This window comes from Apiospora hydei, assembly GCF_038363865.1.
Source record: "Apiospora hydei strain CBS 114990 chromosome Unknown utg000004l_segment0_segment0, whole genome shotgun sequence".
Lineage (NCBI taxonomy): Eukaryota > Fungi > Ascomycota > Sordariomycetes > Amphisphaeriales > Apiosporaceae > Apiospora > Apiospora hydei.
This window is the reverse complement of record NW_027117363.1, coordinates 7,290,264-7,312,475: the sequence shown is the minus strand read 5'-3', so window position 1 is coordinate 7,312,475 and position 22,212 is coordinate 7,290,264. Positions and strand designations below refer to the sequence as shown.

The 22,212-nt window shown below is 54.2% G+C and overlaps 8 protein-coding genes across 8 annotated transcripts; 3 read left to right on the top strand and 5 right to left on the bottom strand.

The window, feature by feature from the left end:
- Positions 1 to 100: 100 nt before the first annotated feature.
- Positions 101 to 3,128, top strand: PG997_004825 (uncharacterized protein; the record flags this gene model as incomplete). The annotated part of the gene is made up of 2 exons (XM_066809140.1): positions 101 to 1,037; positions 1,132 to 3,128. The coding sequence occupies 2 exons, from the start codon at positions 101 to 103 to the stop codon at positions 3,126 to 3,128; spliced, it is 2,934 nt and encodes a 977-aa protein (XP_066672758.1).
- Positions 3,129 to 3,914: 786 nt separating this feature from the next.
- PG997_004824 (SGNH hydrolase-type esterase domain-containing protein) lies at positions 3,915 to 5,208 on the bottom strand (the record flags this gene model as incomplete). The annotated part of the gene is made up of 2 exons (XM_066809139.1): positions 3,915 to 4,159; positions 4,224 to 5,208. 2 exons carry the CDS (start codon positions 5,206 to 5,208, stop codon positions 3,915 to 3,917), a joined length of 1,230 nt encoding a protein of 409 aa, XP_066672757.1.
- A 149-nt stretch (positions 5,209 to 5,357) lies between these two features.
- Positions 5,358 to 6,083, bottom strand: PG997_004823 (SGNH hydrolase-type esterase domain-containing protein; the record flags this gene model as incomplete). The annotated part of the gene is made up of 1 exon (XM_066809138.1): positions 5,358 to 6,083. One exon carries the CDS (start codon positions 6,081 to 6,083, stop codon positions 5,358 to 5,360), a length of 726 nt encoding a protein of 241 aa, XP_066672756.1.
- Positions 6,084 to 7,410: 1,327 nt separating this feature from the next.
- Positions 7,411 to 9,219, top strand: PG997_004822 (killer toxin subunits alpha beta; the record flags this gene model as incomplete). Its single annotated transcript, XM_066809137.1, has 6 exons — positions 7,411 to 7,430; positions 7,502 to 7,794; positions 7,868 to 8,116; positions 8,175 to 8,787; positions 8,844 to 8,981; positions 9,063 to 9,219. 6 exons carry the CDS (start codon positions 7,411 to 7,413, stop codon positions 9,217 to 9,219), a joined length of 1,470 nt encoding a protein of 489 aa, XP_066672755.1.
- An 804-nt stretch (positions 9,220 to 10,023) lies between these two features.
- PG997_004821 (uncharacterized protein) lies at positions 10,024 to 10,278 on the bottom strand (the record flags this gene model as incomplete). Its single annotated transcript, XM_066809136.1, has 1 exon — positions 10,024 to 10,278. The coding sequence occupies one exon, from the start codon at positions 10,276 to 10,278 to the stop codon at positions 10,024 to 10,026; it is 255 nt and encodes an 84-aa protein (XP_066672754.1).
- A 47-nt stretch (positions 10,279 to 10,325) lies between these two features.
- On the bottom strand, positions 10,326 to 11,612 carry PG997_004820 (uncharacterized protein; the record flags this gene model as incomplete). Its single annotated transcript, XM_066809135.1, has 2 exons — positions 10,326 to 11,212; positions 11,600 to 11,612. The coding sequence occupies 2 exons, from the start codon at positions 11,610 to 11,612 to the stop codon at positions 10,326 to 10,328; spliced, it is 900 nt and encodes a 299-aa protein (XP_066672753.1).
- A 552-nt stretch (positions 11,613 to 12,164) lies between these two features.
- Positions 12,165 to 13,929, top strand: PG997_004819 (uncharacterized protein; the record flags this gene model as incomplete). The annotated part of the gene is given in 6 exon segments (XM_066809134.1): positions 12,165 to 12,521; positions 12,533 to 12,735; positions 12,808 to 13,524; positions 13,599 to 13,694; positions 13,748 to 13,854; positions 13,907 to 13,929. The coding sequence occupies 6 exon segments, from the start codon at positions 12,165 to 12,167 to the stop codon at positions 13,927 to 13,929; spliced, it is 1,503 nt and encodes a 500-aa protein (XP_066672752.1).
- A 319-nt stretch (positions 13,930 to 14,248) lies between these two features.
- Positions 14,249 to 15,451, bottom strand: PG997_004818 (uncharacterized protein; the record flags this gene model as incomplete). The annotated part of the gene is made up of 1 exon (XM_066809133.1): positions 14,249 to 15,451. One exon carries the CDS (start codon positions 15,449 to 15,451, stop codon positions 14,249 to 14,251), a length of 1,203 nt encoding a protein of 400 aa, XP_066672751.1.
- Positions 15,452 to 22,212: the final 6,761 nt, after the last annotated feature.

Below are 22,212 nucleotides of genomic sequence, written 5' to 3'. Positions count from 1 at the left end.
AAGCGCATGCGATGAACGGCGCCTCGACCGAGACGACGAAGACCTCGAATCCGAATCCACCGGTGGCGCCGGATTCTGCCAAAAGGATGACGATGATATTATGACCCGGATTTTTACCTTTCTCTCGACAGCGACACCCACAACGCTCGGAGGGGTCGCCACGGGACTTGCCGCAGCCACTTATCTGGTGCTTGGCCAAGTCGGCCTCGTCGTCATCGGCGCATTCTCTGGCATCGTGGTATTTGCTGCATGGGAAGCGAAGCACCCCGAAGTCTCACGGGCTGTCCGTGGGGAGAAGGGGTACGACATTTTAGATCGGCTGTTCGAGACCAGATCACAATTGGCGAAGGCGCAATCGGACCAAAATGACGACACCGACTTCCAGTCACTGGTCCGGAGCTTCGATGACTTCGAGCCCGAGACTCGAGAGGCTCTGGAAGAGCTCGTAAACGCCGTCGTTCGCGATTACATCGATTACTGGTACAACCCTATCGTGCCAAGCGATAACTCGTTCCCTCTCTCTGTACGAAGAGTGTTGACATCGTTTGTCCTGTCTGTATCGAATCAGCTGAGCCGCAAAAGGCCAGCAGATGCGTTTGTCGATTTCCTGACGCACACTTGTTCCATCATCATAGTCTTCTTCTCCGAGATGACATCAGCCTATGCCTCGGTTTCTGCCGAACACAAGTCATCCGCCTCGGATACCATGTATAGCTACCTTGCATCCCACACCGAATCTCCACTGGCGAACTTGCTCAATACTCACCAACAGGCAGGGAAGCTCAAGATGGTCGCAGAAGACCTATTGAGCTTCCTGGACCGGCCGACATACGACTGCGACCCTGCTAGGATCTTCCTTCGGGAAATACTTGCGTCTGTAGTGCTCGAGGGAACGCTTCAGACATGTTCAAAGGCGGAGTGGATTAACGGGTGGATTGTTTACCTCCTAGAGTCTGGCGATACCGATCTATCCCATGCCATCGACGAGGCCATGCAGGACCAGAAGGCTTTCTCGGACATAGACGGCAATTTTGGCAGTATCAGTCTCTCGAAAGGCAACAGAAACAGCTACGAAATGGACCGGCAACGCCGCAAGGAGGCAGTCCACCAGAAAAAAGCTTTCGAGGGCAGACGAGGAGATGGAACGGGCCATGGAGGAGATGAAGAGGCTTAACGAGATGATTGCCCAAGCTGACAAGGCCAGAGACTCAACATCTTCAGAAAGAGAAAGGGAATCTGAGACGGCAGGTCGATTGAACGACGCTATCAAGGAAAATGCAAAGGAACTGGACCTCGACGTTGACCAGGAGGTCATTGACTCTGCGAGACGAGCAGTACAGCAACCATTGCCGATCCAGGGCAAAACCCCAACGGAACCAGCAACGGAGAAGTCTCTTAGTCGAGAAAGTCTCCCTCAGTCACCAACCACCCCAGGAACCGCAGATCTGTCATCGCGAAATTCCTCCCCGTCTCAGAAACGTGCAGTTGAGGCCCACCGTCGCTTTACTAGCTTCGACCAGATAGTTCCACCAAGTCAAGATGACCCCGAGGAAGAGAGCACCAATGGGTCGCCGCCGCCTTTGACTCTTGTGAATGCCATCATTACTATCCACGACGAACCTGGCACAACCAAACTACGAAACAAACCGACTTGGGAATATCTAGTGCAGATAGAGCCTGCTGCAGTACAGCATCCAGGCTGGATGACGATGAAAACGTATGCGCAATTCGAGGTTCTTCACGAGAGCATCCGGCGACTCGCCACCATCTCTGGCGCCAATGCTTTCCTTGAAGCACACGCAACATTTCCTAGCTGGAAGGTTCACACTCGCTCATCCCTCCGTGGAGACATAGAGCGATATATGCGTGCTGCCTGTGCCGAGAAGGCTTTGGCAGAGTCCGAGTCGATGAAAAAGTTTCTCGAAAAGGACCAAGAAATAAAACAAGGCTTGAACCGTGGTTTCTCCTTTGAATCGATGGGCAAAGGTATGCTTGGCGTGATACAGAATGCCCCCAAGGGCGCCTTTGACGGAGGGAAAGGACTCGTCGGGGGCGTGACCGGTGTTCTAGGGAACATTGGTATTGGTCAACGCAAGTCGCCGAACCCAGCTCAAGCTGCTCGAGAGCCTCCGCCGGTCAAGACAAATGGGGCCAACCCTGCTACGCGTCCTCTGTCATTGTCGGCTCTTCCTAAAATGGAGGCGGTTTCCCCCATGAGGTCGCGTGACAGTCTGGACAGCCAGCGTTCAGCTGTTATCGCGACTCAGCCGGGCAAAATGCCGCCGATGGATAGGAGACCGAGCGCGGTAGCAGACACGGAACAGGAAGGCCTGCAGCCCGCGCGGGCTGAACGCTGGGAGCGAAAGTCACTGAGTGCTGCAAGTAGTGCAATGCATAGCCGGTCGTCCAGCACGGCAGCGTTGCGATCACCTTCGGAAATGAGTCTCAGCAACATGAAATTGCCGCCTCCGCCGGATCAGATTGCCGACGATTATGACTCTCCTAATGAGACGCGCCAGAGCAGCGACACACAATCGAGACTGAATGATGCCCCCTTGTCTCCTTTCACGGCCCTCTCGTCTCCTACAAGGTCGTTCAACTCTCAGCATCCCGAGAAATCTTCCCAACCTAGTATCTCCGTGAAGCGTCCACGGAAGGAATTCTCGCCGCTTTCAGAGCAAGAAACGCGTGTGGCAGTAGAGCTGTTGTTCGCTGTCATCAACGAGCTGTATACTTTGTCTTCTGCCTGGAACATCCGCAGGACGTTGTTGACAGCTGCGAAATCCTTTTTGGTTCGCCCAGGGAATCCGTCGCTGGTTTCGATCCAGGCTCTGATCCAGGATAACGTCCTCGACACAAACACGTCTGACTCGGGCATTGCGGCTCATTTGAAGAAGATCCGGGAGAATTCTTTGCCGACGGAAGAAGAGCGCAAGGCCTGGCCCGCTGAGCTCACTACTGAGGAGAAAGAAGAACTTCGGGTAAAGGCGAGAAAGCTGTTTATCCAGAGCAGCGTTCCTGCGGCTTTGATGGGTATCATGGGCCAATCGGCCACCAGCGAGGCACTGGGTCGGCTATTCGACTGCCTTCAGATCGAGGAGGTCTCGCGTGGCCTCTTCTTCGAATAATACTCCAAGCTGTGCGAGTCATCACACATTAAATGATTATAATTATGGTGTTTTTAAGGTCCTTGACCGATTGGAAGGCGCCAGAACTTTGCTCAGAGCATTCACATAGAACTGGTTTTTGGCGACAGCAAGCGGTTGATCTTCGCAGCTTTGCAGAATCAACATCCCAAAGAGCTTGGGGTGGCGAACGATTGTATGACTATCATCACTTACTTTGGGCAGGCCACAAACTACTACGACACAACAGCAGCATATGACGCAGAGATGAAAGCGCAAAGTATGGGATCAACGGTACAAAATCGCGGAGATGTACATACTTTATATAAACCATAATCATGAGACCGCCGCGAGTCGGCAAGATGTTTTTTATACCCAAGCGCCAACACTTAAGGACCATCATCATAAACGCGCACCGGTTGTCGGGCGACAATGCGAGACTCTAGGGGTGTTCAGTTTGGGGAGGAGAAACCAGACTTATTTAGGTGTTGCATGCGCCTCTCGAACACTCGAAGGTAGGAGAATACAAAGTGGGAAAGGAATGAGGGCGCAAACCCGCTTTTCAACAGGAACGAAGCGTTCATTGACGATAGTGCAGTACCGTTCGATGCCTGGATCTCATGTCGAGGCATGGTTATATCACGCTCACGGCAAGGTTTTGCTTAATCGATGCGTGACAATCACCCAAACAGCTTCATCCACAGAGACGACTACAACCAGTCTCGGCCTCAAGATACGATAATATCTATACAACGAAGGAGCGAACGAGCATGGTATCGAAGTCATTAACTATGCCCAACCAGAGCCGCCACACCCGTCAGTAAACCCGCCAGCACCAAACGCGACCTTGTTATTCTTGAAGCAGCGGTTATTCACGAAAATGGGTGTGCGAAAGGTGGACTTCCACTCCATACCCTTGTCGTCGGGCTTGTCGAAATAGTCAAACTTCCATTTCGTAACGCCCTCACCCAGACAACCCTTTGCTTTGGGCAACAACGTGTCCTGGCCGTAATCCGAACCGCTCCAACCAGCACCTATGAGAGGAATGTCAGTATCCTGTTCGCTAGTACCATGTTATCGGAATACGTTGCCACTTACCATAGATGGTGTAATCACTGTACACGAAATGGTAGCTGCCGTCGCAGCTTCCGTAAGTCTTCTTGATGGGAGGCCAGGGGCGGTTGTCCCGCTTGATGTTGACCGAGTACCGGTATTCGCCACGCTTCCACGTGCCGCCGAACTTCCAGTTCATGGGGTTCTCGGGGTCGTTGCCGTCGCACGAGTTGATGATGCGCTCCATGCTCTCGAGGCACTCGTCCTTGTTGAACTCGCTGGCATGCTCGGTCGTCTCGACGACGAACTCGTGCTCGTCGGGCGTCCCCTCGTGGAATGGGCCGCTGTTCTTCCACGCCGTCTGCCCGCCGCCCGGCGCCTTGACCCCCTCGCAGTACTTCTTGTAGTTCTCGTTGAGGCGGTCCGACGAGGCGTACCCGCGGCGCCCTTCCTTCTGCCAGCACTTGAACTCGTCCGTGACGGTGCAGACCTGCGGGTCGAGGCCGAGCACCTCGGCGCGCAGGTCGATGGCTCTCGAGAGGGCGAACGAGGCGATGGCGTTGTGCCCGGCCTCGTTGGGGTGGAAGATGCGGCCGAAGTAGTCGGGCAGGAACCAGCCGACGTTGGGGAGGTAGGGGTAGGGGTCGCCGGGGCAGCCCGGCGCGGCGGGCGCCCGCGCGTCCAGGGCGTGCAGGGCCTCGGCGGCGGGGTTCGCCGAGTTCCAGAGCGAGGAGCGGTAGACGGCCCGGTCGACGCCGTTGGCGTCGAGGTCCTTCTTGGGCAGGGGCGGCAGGGTCGCGCGGATGGCTTCGCGCTGCTCCTGGGTGGGTGGGACGGATGTATCCCACTCGCCGACGACCTCGCCGTCAACGGTGCCGTCTACGTCTACGATGACTGTATCGTCTCCGTTGGCCGATCGCTTCTTCTTGAGCGGGAACCTCCAGAGGGACTTGCGAGTGTCTGGCTTGAAGAAGAGCAAATCTGGCTGCTTGTCGTCTGGATAGGTGCCCGAGGAGGAGGGGTCGCACATTTGGCCGTTGACGCCGTCGATACCCCAGAGGTCCCAATTGGCGAACCCGATCTTGTACTTGACCTCGTCCGCGACATCGTGCACCACATCGCGCAGTGCATCGTTCAGCGCGGTGGTCAGTTTGTTGAACTTCTTACGACGATCCACTGTTAACGGCAAGGGCCCGGGTTTGTCTTGGAGATAGCGATACCAGTAGAACGGGGCCAGTCCTGCTTGGTAGCGCAGTCCTCGTTCTCCTCGTTGAAGAAGCGCGCGTAGCCGTTGTACACGACGACGCCATCCTTGGCCATCTTGCTATCAAGGGCCTTGAGAATCTGCTTGACGTTATCTTTCACGATACTGTCAAGGTTCTCCTGGGCCTTGTCGAGGATGGCATTGCAAGTAGCCTCGCCGTCATAGGCCAGGACGACACAGCTCTTGATAATGTCAGAGAGGCACAGGTCGTTCCCGCCAGCTGTCAGCGTCAGGAGGTCGATATTGTCTTTCAGCGCGACGGCCTGGTCATAGATTTTGCCAGTCTGGTCGCCGAAGCAGGCGGGATATTGGAAGTCCTCTATCTCGGACCCGACGAACTCCTTCATGAGGACCGGGTACGACTGGTCATACCGCGAGCACCACCAGGAGCCTAGGTCGAAGAGGCCACCGAGTCTAGCACCGGAGCCAACGCCGGCCGTGTAGCTGTCGCCAATGGCGGCGAAGCGCTGCACCCAGGTGAAGGCAGTTGGGTCCTCGATGGAGTCTCGCCTCCGGAGCTCCTGAGGGACCATGACGGATGAGAGATATGGGCTGGAGGCATTTCGAGGAATGACATGTGCCACAGCGAAGTCCACAGCCAACAGAAGTGGCGTGAAGCCACTGGCTGAAGATGGCCGCATCGTGAAAGGAGGTTGGTGATGAGAAACTGAACGAGCGGGTGGTCGAGAGAGTGTAGTCCTCAACGAGGTGTAGGAGGAGCAGCCTTGACACAGTGGCACATCGAGAAAAGACTGTTATCAAACTGAGAACCCGAAGAGCCCGAAGAGATTGAGAAGTAAGTAGGCGGCATGCTTGCCAGTCACTTGGCTGTGCGGCCGGACGTCTTCAACCCAGGCACCCTATTTCGCGCTCACCTGGACATGCCGTGTCTCGAACATCCCCTATCACTATTCACATCCCTATCGATCACACAGAGCCTAGCCGGATTAGATGACTATGGCCGAAGCTTGATGATGCTGACAATATGCTGACTTTCAGCTGCAAGTGTATAGCGGATGTCTGCAGTGGATTAATATCTTGGCGGCCGACAAGGTAAAATCGAGACGAGTATCGGTACATTGGACCCTGGTAGGATGGTGTTGACCCCTGCATGCATAAGCAGATGCTTACTTTTCTATACCCCGGCAAAGACCCAGATACCCTTACCCTTTTCCATACTTCTGCACTTTGCCATTGGCTAGTTTGTATCCCGCATCACGCCCGCATCCACCGTGAGCATCGCCTGATCGATACTGATCACCTGCAACTCCGCTATCATCGTGTGTTTTCAGATCAGTAACAAAATACAATGGATCAGGCTCTAGGCTTTTGCAGAGTGGCATCCATGCTATCTTCAGCCCAGCCAAATCTAGACGGTCCTAAATATAGCATATGGCAATCTCCCCGAGTCGGACCGCCAACTTTACCTGCAAAGAGCAATTATCACGGTCTTACATGCATCGGTTCATCTGAAGAGTCAGCTTTAATGCACTTCACCGGAGATTAACCACAAGTATGTCACACATCATCAACTTTAGGCTATCTGCTTATTCCTCGTTCGTCGTCGACTCCTTATTCGGGCCTTTGCTCTGCCCTCCCTCCTCCTGCCCGTGGCGTATCTTGAACAGTTCGAGCTGTCCGTTTCTCTCTTAGCAGAGCTCCTTTGCTTCTGATTGTTGGAACTCCTATCAGGCTCGTCTAAAGACATTGCCTTGAAAGCTCCTTGGTTCTTGACACCTCAAGCCGACCATGCTGTCCTCTAGCAAAATGCTCAAGCTCAAGGGCCTCAAGGCCCCATCTACTGCACCCTTTTTCTTCTGTTGCCCAATTTATTGCTTCAGTCTGTCTTTGCTCAGAAGGGGAGAATGAAACGACGGTACGGACAAGCCAGCTGAGAGCCTTTGCAGTTGGGACGGGCATCCAAGCAGCAGAGGAACAGCCAGACTATATCTGTGACAAGTCAACACCATGCAAATTGGGGTGTTGCGGTTCGATGTAAATCCCACCCCCTCATTTCTGACCGTACACATTACCATGGCGCAGCTGACCACTTCTCTAGAGATCCCACGACCGGCAAGGGCGTCTGTGGCATGGGCCCGAAGTTCTGCGGCGACGGCTGTATCTCGTCTTGCGGCGAGAAGTCCGAGTGCGATCCGGGCTGGGGCATGCAGTGGTCCAATGCGAGTACCTGCCCGCTGAACGTATGCTGCTCCGATTATGGCTTCTGTGGCACGACCGAGCTCTTCTGCAACGGCAAGACGGTGGCGAGCCCGCAGTGCCCAGGCGGGAAGAGCGCAGACCAGAAACTCATCGGATACTACGAGGGCTGGAACTTGGCGAGACCTTGCGGCAGTAAGTTTGAATCTCTACGAATCCTTCGCACTGATAGGGAAACACGAACACTGACTGACACTTACTTCCCCAGCCATGAAACCGGAGGATATCCCCCTGGGATGGTACACGCATATCAACTTTGCCTTTGCGCTGGTAAATCCCACCACATTCCGCATCGATCCCATGGACGCCAATACGGCATCGCTCTATAAGCGCGTTACAGCGCTGAAAGAGAAGCAGACTGATCTCAAGGTCTGGATCGCCATTGGCGGCTGGGCAATGAATGACCCTGGCCCATACCGAACTACATTTTCCGATTTGGCGGCGAGCGAATCGAAGCGTGAGCAGCCCCGAGACATTACCCCTAGTTTTTCCCTCCCTTAAATCCAGCTGGCCAGTGTTTGGATATAGACTGACTCTCCACTGCGACAGAGGACGCCTTTTCGAGTCACTTCTCACTTTTATGCAGCAGAACGGCTTTGACGGCGTAGACCTTGACTGGGAATACCCCGTAGCCGACGACCGCGGCGGCGTGCCAGCCGACTTTGACCATTACCCCAACTTCCTGAAGAGGTTGAGAGAGAGGCTGAATGCGTCTGGCAAAGAGTACGGGCTGTCCATCACTCTGCCCGCGTCCTATTGGTACCTCCGCGGCTTCGATCTCCAGAAGATGGAGCAGCATCTCGACTGGTTCAACATCATGACCTACGACATCCGTACGTTTTCTTGTCCTCTATTATTCCGCCAACTCACACTGTACGGAACGTTACTAACCTCGTTCCGCCGCATAGATGGCGTCTGGGACAGCACCGTCCACTCCATCGGCCCGTACGCCTACGCGCACACGAACCTGACCGAGATCGAGCTCGGGCTCGAGCTGCTGTGGCGCAACAACATCAACCCGGGCCGGGTGGTCATGGGCCTCGGCTTCTACGGCCGCTCCTTCACCATGAAGGACCCGGGCTGCCTGGCCGCCGGCTGTGAGTTCAGCGACGGCGCGCACGGCGGCGAGTGCACCGGCACCCCGGCGTGCTCTCGGCCGCCGAGATCGTCAAGATCATTGATAGCGGCGGCGCCACCGTCACCTTCGACGAGGCCGCGGCCGTCAAGATCGTCACGTGGAACGGCGACCAGTGGGTCAGCTGGGACGACGCCGAGACGCTCAAGATCAAGCTCGACTATGCGAACCAGCGCTGCCTGGGAGGGTGAGTCCTTTTTTCTTTCTTCTCCATTCCACCTTTGTTTCGTTCCCGACTTGTCCGCCTCCTTTCTAACCGGTCTTGCAGTACCATGATATGGGCAATCGACCTTGACGACGGCACGCTGCTGAATGCTCTGGGCGGCGTCTCGTCAAAGTCAAAGAAGCGCACTCTCAAGGACCTGCCAAATCCGATTCCGGACTTTGAGTCGCCTTGGCCAAATGATAAGAAGGATGAGCTGTAACGGAGAGGTTGCCTACAGCTTTTGTAACTGGTGTATTTAGAGGCGCTGGTCCGTATTTATTCTGAGAAAGTTTCAATAAATCTAATGATCAGTTGAATGTACCTGTGAATTACCCGATGAACTGTTCAAGGGTTTCCTAGCGCGGGAATACATACGTAGATATATATATAATTGCACTTATTCTTGGTAACTCCAGTTTGCATCGTTTTATTTTCTATATACTGGCGAATTACCAAGTCACACTTTGTTGACATTCTTGATGAGTGACACGAGGATTGTAGTATCGTGAATAGTATACAGTTTAGTTTAGTACCCAACCACTACAAGAAATCATCCAACAGTCTTTGGTAGTATAGTGGTCAGTATGCGAGCTTGTCATTGGATATCCAATAACATTAAACGCTCGAGACCGGGGTTCAATTCCCCGCCAGAGAGGACTTTCCACGTGCTTCACGATGTTTTTTTTTGGTGTTGATCTCAACCGCTCAGCACTAAATCGATTGGTCCGGATTGGTTTCAAATTTTTACCGTTCAAAATGAGGCTGGGTTTTCAGAAAGGATTGAATGAAGGTCATAGAACTCAATCAAGAGGCACAAATCGCACCTCTGATGCCTCAAACACTTATATACTATTAGAGAATAGATAGATGGGTAAGTAGCCCGTCCCATACCCCCCAGGGAGGTTGGAGCGGCCCCCTAGACGTAAAACAATACAACAACCACCAACTACGCCAATGCTGCATCCCCGCTCCCGTTTCCCATCTCACTCACCCCCAAAACGTCTACATTGCATCTAGATACAGCTCAAGAGACGCAGCCCGCGTCCGGGTCTTTACCCTTGACGGACTTGAACTTATTGAAGAACTGGCTGCTCTTGCTGCTGAGCAGCTTCCCGATCGACTTCTTGGGCGCGTTGTACATCTTGCGCAGGCCCTCGACGTCGAGCGAGCTGGGCTTGGTCACGGGCTTGATGACCTCGCCGCCGGGCTTGGTGAGCAGGATGGCCTGGCCCGTCCCGTCGCCCGCGCCGCCGTTGCCGGCCGTGCTGGGGTAGATCATGATGGAGGTCCAGTCGGGCTCCTTCTTCTTGTCCCACTGCGCGCCCGTCAGCACGGGCAGGTAGTTGAGCCCCCTGCGAACTCCCAGTCGGACGCAATCTTGCGCGACGTGCACAGCAGGCGCTTCTCCCTGGCCTTGTCGGCCACGGTCAGGATCGTGCTGGCGTCGATGCGGGCCTCGGCGGCGGCGTGGTCGGCCAGCCGCTCGCAGAAGAAGCTGCCGTCGCCGAAGAAGAAGGTCTCGCGGGCCTCGCCGCTCCAGCCGTCGGCCCACCAGTCCGGGTTCTGGTGCTCGTGGTGGAACCCCCACGAGTGGCCCATCTCATGCGCGTAGTTGGCCACGATGTTGCGGTGGCCCATGGACAGCTCATCGCTGAGAACCATCCTGGGGCCCAGCTTGTCGAACGTGTTGCCCATGTTGCTAGGACTGAGGTTGGGGCCCATTCCGGGGGTCGTCGCCATGTTCTGAACCCCGACGCCGGCGTACTTGACAAGCAGGAAACTTCCCCGGTTGTTTCGGTCGCTGCACCACGCCCTGTCGTCCACGACGTCCCATTTGAACCAGCCCTTGTTGTCGTCAACGCCCTTGTCTCTCCAGAGCCCGCGTGCTTCGTCCAGAGGACCACGTAGGATCTGCTCGGCGGTTTTGCCGTTGTACGTCTGCTGGTCAAAGCAGACCTTGATGTTGCCTTGAGGCCACAGACGCAGCTCAACACCGTTCTCTTCGATGCCGAACCAGCGCTTGTGAATGGACTGGGAGCTGGCGTTGTGATAGTGATATTGGGCGTTGGGCAATGAGTCGAGCCCGCTGGCACTGCGAGCCTTGATCACGTCGCTGCTGTTGCCGTAGACTTCAAAGGCAAGACCGCGAGCCTGAATGGCTTCATGATGGACGGTGCGCGCGTGCTTGATGTTGGACTCCCAAGCACGGCTTCCTGCGTTCACACCCGAGGCCCCGAGAGCCACGATGGCCAGGGCAGAAACTAGGGGGCTAACATGTCTGCTGATGCAATGGACAGAATGAAAGAGAGAACCAGCGGGAGAATTCTGCGTATCGCAAGAGGGACAAGACGGGGTGTCTGTTCCTGCTCCAGATGATGTACGTACGGCCGGCCTGCTGAGCAATCATTCGAGCCCCCCTCCTTCCAACCCAGACAGCACAAGCAAGTGCAAGCACCCGTAAATAGAGTCACTGCCCTTACAACATCCCACCACGGATATTACAGCTGAACGGTGGCTTACACCGATGGTAGGCCCGTGACTCGCACCCCTGAAAGTCAGCCGCAGGACGGCCGCACTGGTTCCTTGCATGATGAACGTACCGGTACCTGACATGGATAACATATTATGACAGCCACGCGAAACGGGCATAGCGTGCTGCGAGCCGTAAGCTGCCAAGAAAACTAGGCCGGTCTCCAGGTCGGAGAAAACGCTTGATCCAGCCTTGTGGGGCGTTTCTGTTCTATACGACTTAATATAGTAAGTCTTTTGGTGGGGTATCAATATTGGACTAGGGATCGTGACCCTTGGCCTTCTTCGACAGACAAGAACGATATCAGATATCAGATGATCAGGAATGAAGAGACCGGGCAGCTCTCACGTAATACAAAAGTGGAACAATATGCACTCTTGTAATTATGCCGGAAGAGAAGCCTGCTATGCGGGTGATGCACATGAAGTTTGCTAGCGCAGAAAAGTTCTGTTGTCGTTGAGGCCATCTCAGCCTGGGAGTCGACTCCTTGGACTTCCCATCGCCCGTAGCTGTCACAGGGCCTTTGATATTGCCCTTTCTCTTCTGCTCGTTCAAGTCTCCCCCCTCTCTTTCCGTGCTTGGTCGCCTCAACCCGTCTTCCAGAGTCTGTGAACGACACCATACACAAACGAAAGATGTTGTCGCTAAAAGCTACCGTCGTGTTTGGGGCGTCATGGCTCGCTCAAAGCGTATGGGCTCAAGACTCGTCGCCATCAGGGCCGACGATGCCCAACATAGCCCCGAACTGCAACAAGTTCTGGACAGTTCTCAAGGACTCGGGCGACTCGTGCTGGTCGATCACGCAAAAGTTCGGCATCACTCTGGACCAGTTTTACACCTGGAACCCGGATGTGACGGACGACTGCGGTACCAACTTCTGGGTTGGCGAATCGTACTGCGTTGGTGTCGACCCCAACAAACCGACGACGAGGCCTTCCTCGTCGTCCACTGTTGCAAAAACGAGCACCAGCAGCACGGCATCAAGCAGCTCCGTCCGAACCAGCGTGCCCCCAACACGGAGCCGTACACCACCAACTTCCCCATCACCAGCTGGTCCATCGCCCCGACTACAATCGAGTCGAGCTTCCCACCGCAACGAACGCAGCCTGGACAACCTCCGAAATGCAACAACTGGTACCTTGTGAACCCAGCTGATACATGTGAAATGATTGTGTCTACCAATTCATGGCTGACGCTCGAGAATCTGTAAGCTCCCCCCGATACGTGTTTCGTGTGTACGCACATACATGGCTTGCTGGGTTTCTAACCTCCGAACAGTCATGCCTGGAACCCAACGCTCGATGCCGACTGTTCGGGATTGTATGCCGGCTGGTGGCTCTGCATCGGTGTCCCAACAACGTCAACAGAAGAGTTTGGCTGGACCACGACCGACGTACCGGCCAATGTGCCTACGTTCGCGGGCAACTACACCTTCACAACGCTTCCCGAAGTCGACTCCACCTTTATTGCCGAGCCCACACAGACAGGCATCGTCAGCGGGTGCTTGTCATACTACAAAGCCCAGGACGGCGACACCTGCCGTAGCATTGTAGACGGGCACTTCTTGACAGAGGAGGACTTCATGGCGATGAATCCGGCTCTGAATGGCAACTGTGATGGCATGTGGCTGAACTACTACTACTGTGTCGTCGGACCCAGCGGTATCACTGCCATGCCAGCCACTGCCACATCACCGCCAGCCACGGTCCCGTCTGGCCAGAACCCCAAGTGCCAGCACTGGTACCAGCGTGATGGCGAGTCGTGCACCGACATCGTCGCCATGTTCGGCGCCTTTTCCCTCTCCGACTTCCTCTCTTGGAACCCGAGTATCGGAGGCGTGTCGTGTAGTGGCATAACCGATGGTGCCTGGTACTGCGTGGGCATCCCCGGTACGCCGACGACAAGGACCACACCGTTGTCGACTACGACCCAGCCTCTGACGCCCACCCAGAGTGGAATGGTGGCCGGGTGCACCAAGCTGTGGCTTGTCTCTTCGTCAGAATCCCCCTTCGCTGCGGCGTTTTGCAGAAAAACTAACACGGTTCGACTTCTAGTGCCGATACGTGCAGCTCTATCATCTCGGCGAACGGCCTGAGCGACGCCCTCTTCTACCGGTGGAACCCGGCAGTCGGCTCAGGAACTTGCGATAATCTAACACCAAACCTGTACGTCTGTGTTGCGACCGGTGACTCCGCTTCACTGCCCCCGAGCACGACAGGAGCATCGACAACCAGATCCGCCACTTCGCCTCCTCCGAGCACGACTACAAAGGCGCCGCCAACCAGCACCACCGATCTGCCTATCGCAACACCAACCCCAACCCAGGTCAGTGTATAAATAGGTCTGCAGTTGACAAACACAACTAACCCTTTGGTAGGCGGGAATGGTATCAGGTTGTAGAAGATTCTACAAGGCGCAGTCGGGTGATGGCTGCTGGGCCATCGCCAATTCAGCGGGCATCAACCTCGAGTACGTAATCTTCAGTCCCGAAGCATTGACCATGCCTCAAGTGTGCATACTAACGGAGCCTGCAGCGACTTCTATGCCTGGAATGTGGCCGTGGGGACAGACTGCGGTGGCCTGTGGCTCGACACATGGTACTGTATCGGTATCGCTGGGCCTGTGACAAGCATCTCGAGCGGGCCGCCGGTGCCGACATCATAATTTGTAACATGGCTCGAGTGTAGACTGTTTCTGTTCTCCCGATAATCATCACAATTTACCATGCTTCCGTTATCACCGGTTTCTCCATCTCCTGCTCGCCGTGAAGAATCCAGTACCCTTCGATATTATTGCGTCTCCCGGCCGGCGGCTGCGTGGATGTAGCTGTGAGGTCAATGGTCCTCCACAGAGCTTCGAGCTCATTAGTCGCTTTTCTAGCCCATATGATGTCCTCGTTTTTCTCCATTTGCTTGCGTGTCATGTATAGTGTCGTAGGCAAGGAGATGCGGCACTCGCGGAGCTGGGCAAGTTGCATCAGGACCATAGTGTCAATACTGCGTATAATCATTTCCGTTGCATCGTACAATTCTTGCCCGCACAAATCAGGCATGGGCTCCCATGCCCACTTGGCATCTGTCAACGAGAGATGTAGATACTGCAGGTTGGGCAGTGCTCGGGGTATGTGCGAGAGCATAACAAGGCGGTCGTTGACGTCCCTGAACTGATCCTCTTCCACGCCAGTCGTCCATTCACGGTCGGCACCAGACGAAGAGAGGCACAGAGACCACAAGAGTTCAACGTCTCGAATCATGTGCAACCGGCCAGGCGTCAGAAGACGGGGCAGGTTGATGAGGATGCCCGCGTGCGCGATGTGCAGCCGGTTTGTCGCGTACAATACATCGATGCCCTCGATGTACGCCTGTCTGCATGCCAGGAGCCAGGGCAGGGCACCGATGAAGCACTTGCTCGGCATGGTCCCCGGGTAGGACTCGCAGTAGTGCACCGCTCCACCCGAGGCTCTGCGACAGGTGTCGTTCGCCGGGTCCTCGAAGAGCCCACAGCCTGGAGGTGGTAGATAGTAATTCCAGCTCGGAAAGGTGCGGTGGCACACGGAGCTCCACCACGTCCATTCGCGGGGCTGCTTGGAGTCGCGAAGGTCGCGATGGAACAGTTGCACGTTGGCATGGCGCGGGGCGCGCGAATTGATCCCGTTCTTGCCACTGGCACGGGTCTTCCGGAGCGGGTGCTCGAGGCGCACGTCGAGATGCAGCGTGCGCTCGCCGAAGGCCTCGACGAGAATGCGCCGCCGGATCTCAGGTGGCACGCGCTGGAAGAAGAGACTGTTTGCTGTGGCCGCGGGCGCGCATGGCGCTGCGGTGAGGGGCCGTGGGCGCTCATCCGGCAAACATGGCAGCGGCGGCGGCGGTAGCGGCTCTCTAGAATGCTTAAGCTTCCGAAGCCGTTCACGAATGCGCTCCATGAGAGGTAGCAAGTCTCAGGGAGTCGGGCTTCTGTTTTAGCGCTGGTTGGGAGGCTTTAGTGCAGCGTTTTGTTGATGGATGAAATGGCTCAGGCCATCTCAGCTCTCAAAAAATGTACCCGGCCCCAATTTATAGCGCCTCGAGGTACTTGCAGCCAGGGCCAAAAACCAATGCTTCATTTGGACAGCCCGAACACAAACCCCTAAAATGCCAGGTGGTGAAGAAAAATGCAATCTGTTTGAAATAATATAGTATTTATCTATATATATAATAAAGAAGTACTACAAATCCAAGCCCTTCAAATATAAAGCAGTATTAATCACAACCTGAAAAAGGTATCCCGGACAGTCGACAAGCCCGTGGTGAGGTAGGGCGCATTTCCACGAGCCAGTAGATGCTCGCCATGCCTACTACTATGGCCCTGGCTGTCCCAAGCAAAATGAGGGCTATATGGACGAGACAGGATGCTCCGAGTGCGGGTGAAGATTAAGAAAGGGAATGCTGGGAGTGTGTAGGTAACAAAACTTTTACTAATGAAGGGGGCCGATATCTGTGTAGGCAAGCCGACTTTGCCATCGACCCGTAAGAACTGGCGTGATATGACAGTACTCTCGCGTTATGCGCGAGAATAGACATGGCTTCCTATCCGTGGCAGTATGCTGTGATGGCCTTGATCCGCTTGGCGAAGGTCGGCTACAGATCTTCAGCATCATTTTCACCCTCGATATGGCGGAACATACGAGCTACCCCTATTCTGCTGCCTCTTAGGACAGATAGGGGTAGCTCTCGCAACTTTTAAGGGCAACGTATACATTCGAGGGCTACCATATCAACAACCGTACATGTTATACATCGATCGTAGCAGAGTCTCGTAAGTTTGGGGGACTATTGCGGAATCTCACATCACCTATACTCGCTCGTCACCTCCTGATATGGCCTAGAAATAATGGCAATAGGCTCCTATGAGGTCGGCTATAGTACCATGCATCCTCGTTTTTACCGTACTTGGGTGTGTGTATGGGCCAATCTGAATAGGCAACATCTCGGGTTTCCAATTATCGCCTTCCCTGAAGATATACACCATCGTCCAGACGAGATACGTTTGGATTCATCTTGACACTCCGGCCACAGGTGCCTGTTGCTATCTCAAAGAATATATCGAGTCGGTAATCTTTCTAGCATGCGTTGACAATAATTGTCCTCACAACACCTTAACAAAGGACGTATGCATCCCATTCGGTTGCAGGAGGCACTTCTTTCTCGGTTCCAAGCAGCCAAAATGCCGAGGCCGAGACGCCCTATATGCAAGAGCTACATTACCTGGCAACGTATGTGCGTCTGGGCCGCAGGCTGCAGGCTGCATGAGTCAAGAGTGCAGTGTTATCGCGGCTCGTGGTGTCGATCCCTGGCATCGGGAGTATCGCGAAGTCGCTATGTACCCATGCAATTACATGGAACCAAGCAGACTAATAGCTATGATCATAACAGAGCAGTTCCTTTCCAAGTGTCGAGAAACACGACCCTGCCAAACTCTTCGGGTTGCGCTGGACTCGAGAGCACATACATACCAGTGCTCTACGGAGTGCCCAGGCTTGTCTAACACGACAGATGCCAGCAAGGGAAGATAGTTGTGTATGTGGGACTTAGAGAAGCACGCGTCCAAGGTCTATACCAGAGTGGAAGATTAACGGGATGTTAAATATCCTGGCCGGGGGATGGATGGATCGATGGCGCGGAAGGGCGGAATGGGAGCCCGCCCGGACAGGCTGGGAGATCCCTCCCCAATCACAAGCGAGTACGCCCCTTCGAGAAAATGAGATTGGAGAGCAGGCATTAAGACCCTCTAGAGAACTACAACTGTGTCTCTCACTCACAGGGCAGTGCTGTATTAGAGGATCTGCACAAGTTTACCTCGCAGACACACTGGGTTTCCCTCCAAGTGACAGTTTCTCTAATGGGATCACTACTCCGTTCGATTCGTCGCCTGGCCCGATATTGGACGAACAAGTGCAAAGCGCGAAGAAATCGCTTGTAGACCCCCGACTCCTCTCTGTATGCACGTCATTACCCTGACGCCACCACTCATGCCCGGTATCGGGGAGCCCCTACAGTTTCCCGGAGTCGAGGACTTCTCTCGGGATCGGGATCGCTCGTGAAAGTATCGGCGTCACACAATGCGAAGATGCGGCAGATGCTTCTACGCATGCTGCAGGCAGGCTTACTTGGTAATACCCTCTATCACCTTATTTAAAAAGCAGTGCTCCGTCTGGTAACGTAACAAAGGCTGCAGCGGACCAATCCAGTCTGCTTACTTTACGATAGTTACCAATCCCTACCAAGTACGCATTAAGTAGTAGGTGAATATATGCAGTCCAAAATCCTCGTAACACACCCACTTACACATATACACGACATATGAACGATGCCAGTTCTGCAGTAGCGCGCTGGAGATAGAGACAAGCAGCTGCTAGCGAGGGTACTTGAAGGCCAGAGAGACCGTTGCCATCAGCCGCCAACCGCGACGGCATGCTGCTGCCAAACCCCGCCTTTTGCCATGGTCCCGTATCACCAGAAACCAATCTCAGCGCCGGAAGCAGCGGACTCTTTTACCCCATCCGGAAAGTCCGCCTGCCCCCCCTTTTGGCGGAGAAATGTCCGCTTCACGAGCGCCCTGCAAGGCTGAGCTAGCTTCCATCTCGTAAGGAGGGCAGGTCACCTGGAGGATCCCAGTTCGGTTTTAAGGATCTGATTGCCAAGATCCTTGCGCACACCCTGGGCAAGTAGTCGCCGCTTCGCGACTGGTATTACATACGCGAGTCTGAGATGATCGCGTTAACGAGAGTGACAACAAGATACATGTGTGATGGCGCCACTGCAGTTCTTGAGATTCGAGGTTCTCCCCGTGGCGCCACGAGGACTTGTGTCAGTTACCACTGCCCTAGATCCAGGGTTCGCAGCATGCGCCCCCTTTCCCAATAATTTGGCCACAGAGCAATGTGCAGATCTAAAAGGAGAAGACGTGGCGCATGGCGGCTGCATAGAAGAGAATCCACCTTTCTAGAAGGACCCGAGGTAGTCCCTCTCCGCCTCCTCAAGTATACGTAGGTATTCTCGGCACGGTCCGTTGGAAGCACTACTAGTTCTTGGGATTTATGTATATACTCGTTTCAAATGTAGGCATGTCGTATTATCGAGACCTGTCATATCACTTGAGCGAGTTCCAGCGGAGTGGGACTCTTGTTTAAGCGACCAATCCCATAAGATTGCGCCCTTTACAGCTGGATGCGCGTGATGCAGGAAAGGGGTCGCATACAGTAGCCCCGGCTCTCTGAAAGCTCTAGAATCTCCGATCTACAAAGAAGAGGCAATCGCGATGAATGCGAAGCTACTATAATGTGTATGTTACCGTCCTTCCTTTCTTGCAACTAGTATCGGTGTGTTCGCCGGCCGCCGGATGACAAAAGTCGTGGGGTGGGGGGGGCATCATGATGCTGCTGCTACTGCTGCTGCTACTAATGATGATGATGACAAGCCACTATTACGGGTGGCGCTGGCCGTAGGCAGGGGTCTCAGTGCTCCGGATGCTCTTGCTCGATCGGTTCTGGCCAATCAAGGACCGAGTTATATTCAGAGCTATACTTATACAATGTTCTGGCGGTCAGACCCTACCCTTATGTAATGTCTTGGTAAATCCGCAGAGTCTGATTGGCCGGGCCTCTGCCCAAACCGACGGAAATAGCATCATCACATAAGCATTCCGGGCTTGCAGGACGTGCAGCAGAGCCAAGCTTCTTCCTGCAGATCTCGGTTGTGCCAGTCCTGCTGCCAGGGGGTCTTAGACTCATTCACTCACACATAGCCACCCCGGCTCTTGCAATTGGCCTGACCCCCTCTCCCCTCCCAAAGGGGTCGCTATCGACCAACCCGCCAATGCGGCCATGCCGTTCGTTTGGATATGCATCGGCTCGGGCACTGGCGGATGGCATCATTGGCGACCGGCTTTAATGCGGTTAATGTCCGTGTTTCTTTCTTACTTAAGCTATATGCTATGAATTTGTATCATTGTCGAATGCACAGGAACAGGTAGATGAATCTTCTTCTCGATGTCTCATGATAATGTCATCATCAGGCCTTACAGGGCAGGGCAGATGGAATCTGCGGGGACGTTTTTGGGTTTCCTGGGTGTTGGGTACTGATCTTACGACTTACATACACTACTGTCCCAGAACCAGAGCGGACCTTGTTCCGGTTCAGACGCATCGCGTAAATCCATTGATTACATAGGTAGACAAGAAGATGACACGGTCCAGTTATATTGATGCATATAAGACCCTAAATGTTTATTCGGGTCGTCGGTAACTGCAGCACCCAATGACCAACCGGCCTGGGGTATCTATCTGACAGGTAGGTGGATGCGTTCCATGAATTTACATGCTGACCAAGCTGGACCCTGAAGCGATCGTCGGTCATCATCATGTATGCTGGGCGATGGGCGCCGCACTCGGTAACGGCTGAGCTTTGACTGGATCGGGCAGTTGTTGCATCCTTATTCATCTTGGCAGGCCATGACCAAGCTCTTCTTTTGTCTCTCTCTTCGCTTCGTACGACCGAGAGAAGAGGAAGAGAGATTTGGGAGGGGGCCCAGTTCTCCGAGGAGGTATACGATCTGGGTCATGCAAGTGAGACCCCAGCAGCGCAGCCTGGAGTCAACTGTCAGAGCCCGAATGCGGTAAGTCCAAGACCAATATGATCTTTCTGAAATTGGCACTATCAGTGACAGCGGCCCGCCGATAGCCTATGGCGAAACACTCCGGCTGCAATCTCTCAATTCTCACTGCAGAAAAAAGCAGAATCAGGAGACTGACAGATCTGCTCATGTATACCCAAGTATCTACCTGTTCTCTTGATTGACAAATCCCGTGTCTTCCATGCACCCGCAGTTCGACGTCGGTTCTATCATGCGTGGGCAATCAATCTCGGGAACCACAGCTGCCTCGAGGGTTTGGAGAGGGCATCGTCATCCTCATCCACCATTCAGTTTCATTCACATGTGGCTTCGAGAGACGGTTCGTGGCTAGCGGCGGGATTCCATGCCGATCACCGGGCACAAGAAGCCTACCGAGCGGCCGTTGAAGCTCTAATAACGTTGTCTGCGGAAAAGCAGAAAAGCATTCTAGATAGGGATATGCATGGCATCAAATCGCGCCGTTTTCTAACACGTGATAATAGTACCACTTGGCGCTCCGTACCTACCAAACGGTTGTAACTGGGACCCGGACGTTAAGCAATACCACCCCCTGTTTACTGTATTCCCCCGCAAAGAGGCCCTGGCTAGCGGGGGGTTCTAGGTAATACTAACAGGGACCCTTGGGTTCTCAGCTCCGTCCGTCCATCTGCCAGTGCGTGATACGGTACCTACCTGCACACAGCCAGCGTTGATATATAACGGGAAAACATTACCGGGTGATTAGTGATATGTCCGAGCTTCAGTTGGGCCTGTCAGCAGCGTGCAGTTTTCGGTGGCCTGGACTTATCTCGGGAACCCTACCTGTACCTGTGTGTAGAGACGAGTCGTAATGATAAGATTGATGCTCGATGATGGAAGCTGCGCTGGTTTTGGCACGTCCCATCAGCCTGGCCGTTTTCTATTGATTTCTTTGTTTCTTTTACCATCGAATGTACTTCTTACTTAGCAGTCGGCTTGGGGCGTGCCGATACTTCCTTCCCCCAATGACTAGAAATAGCATCAACCGTCCGAACCAGGCGGTGTTCGAGACATTTTGCGCCCTTGCCCTTGGGTCGTTCGTTCGGTATCGCCGTGTTACTTAGTATAGATTGCGTAGGTAGGTAGGTAGTGTTGGGATTTAACCTCCATCATCTCACTAACACACTCCCAGGCACCTGGGGGCCGATAACTTCAAAGCGTGCCGTAGTCTGGCCCCGCTAGATGGCCCAACCCTGACAGCAAGCCTCGTTTCAAGGCGCCCCCGATAGACAGGATGGGCATAGACATAGCGTAGCTGGGATAGCAAAGGGGGAGGCATATCGCCGATCGCGTCTGTTCTGTTTTCATCTTCGCCAGGCTGTAAGGGGAATGCACTGGATTTCGTTCACGATATGGTTAGGCTTTTGCTTCGTTCTCTCGGGAATAAGCATTCTGCTGCTGCTGCTGCTGCTTCCCCTGGTCAAATTAGTAAGTGGTATAGGCCGGCAGTTGTTTGCGAAGGATGTCATTGGGTATATCCAATTGACGTCAGAAATGCCCGCGGAGTTAGCTACGACTACCATTCATCTACAACTGCTGGCTGGGGGTGGGACTTGGGACTTGGCGCCTTATCCGTCTGGTTTCGGATACAAAAGACGGGGAGCAAGGAGAGAGAGATATCGCCTTTCTCAGAAGTTCCGATCATACCTGTCTATTCCTCATCTATTGAACAGATGCAGGAGGTTGCAAAAAGCCCATGGGAAGACCCCTTAGCCTATCGATTCTGGGCCATGTGAATGTTGGCGAGGCCCCGAACGAACAAACGAACGATTCCCAGGAGGAGGACTCAGGAGGGGTTCAAGGGCCCCAGCAAATAGAGCCGCTGAAGCTGAAGATGGTGAAATGGGAAATGGGAAATGGGGCCCGTCCATACCCCGCCCCCGACAAGAACAAGAATTGAAGTAAAATTACTGGAGGTTGCTAGAGTAGAGTACAAGTACATGGTACCTCTTAGCCTACCTACCTACCTAGCCTGCAGGGCCTACCTAGCTTTTT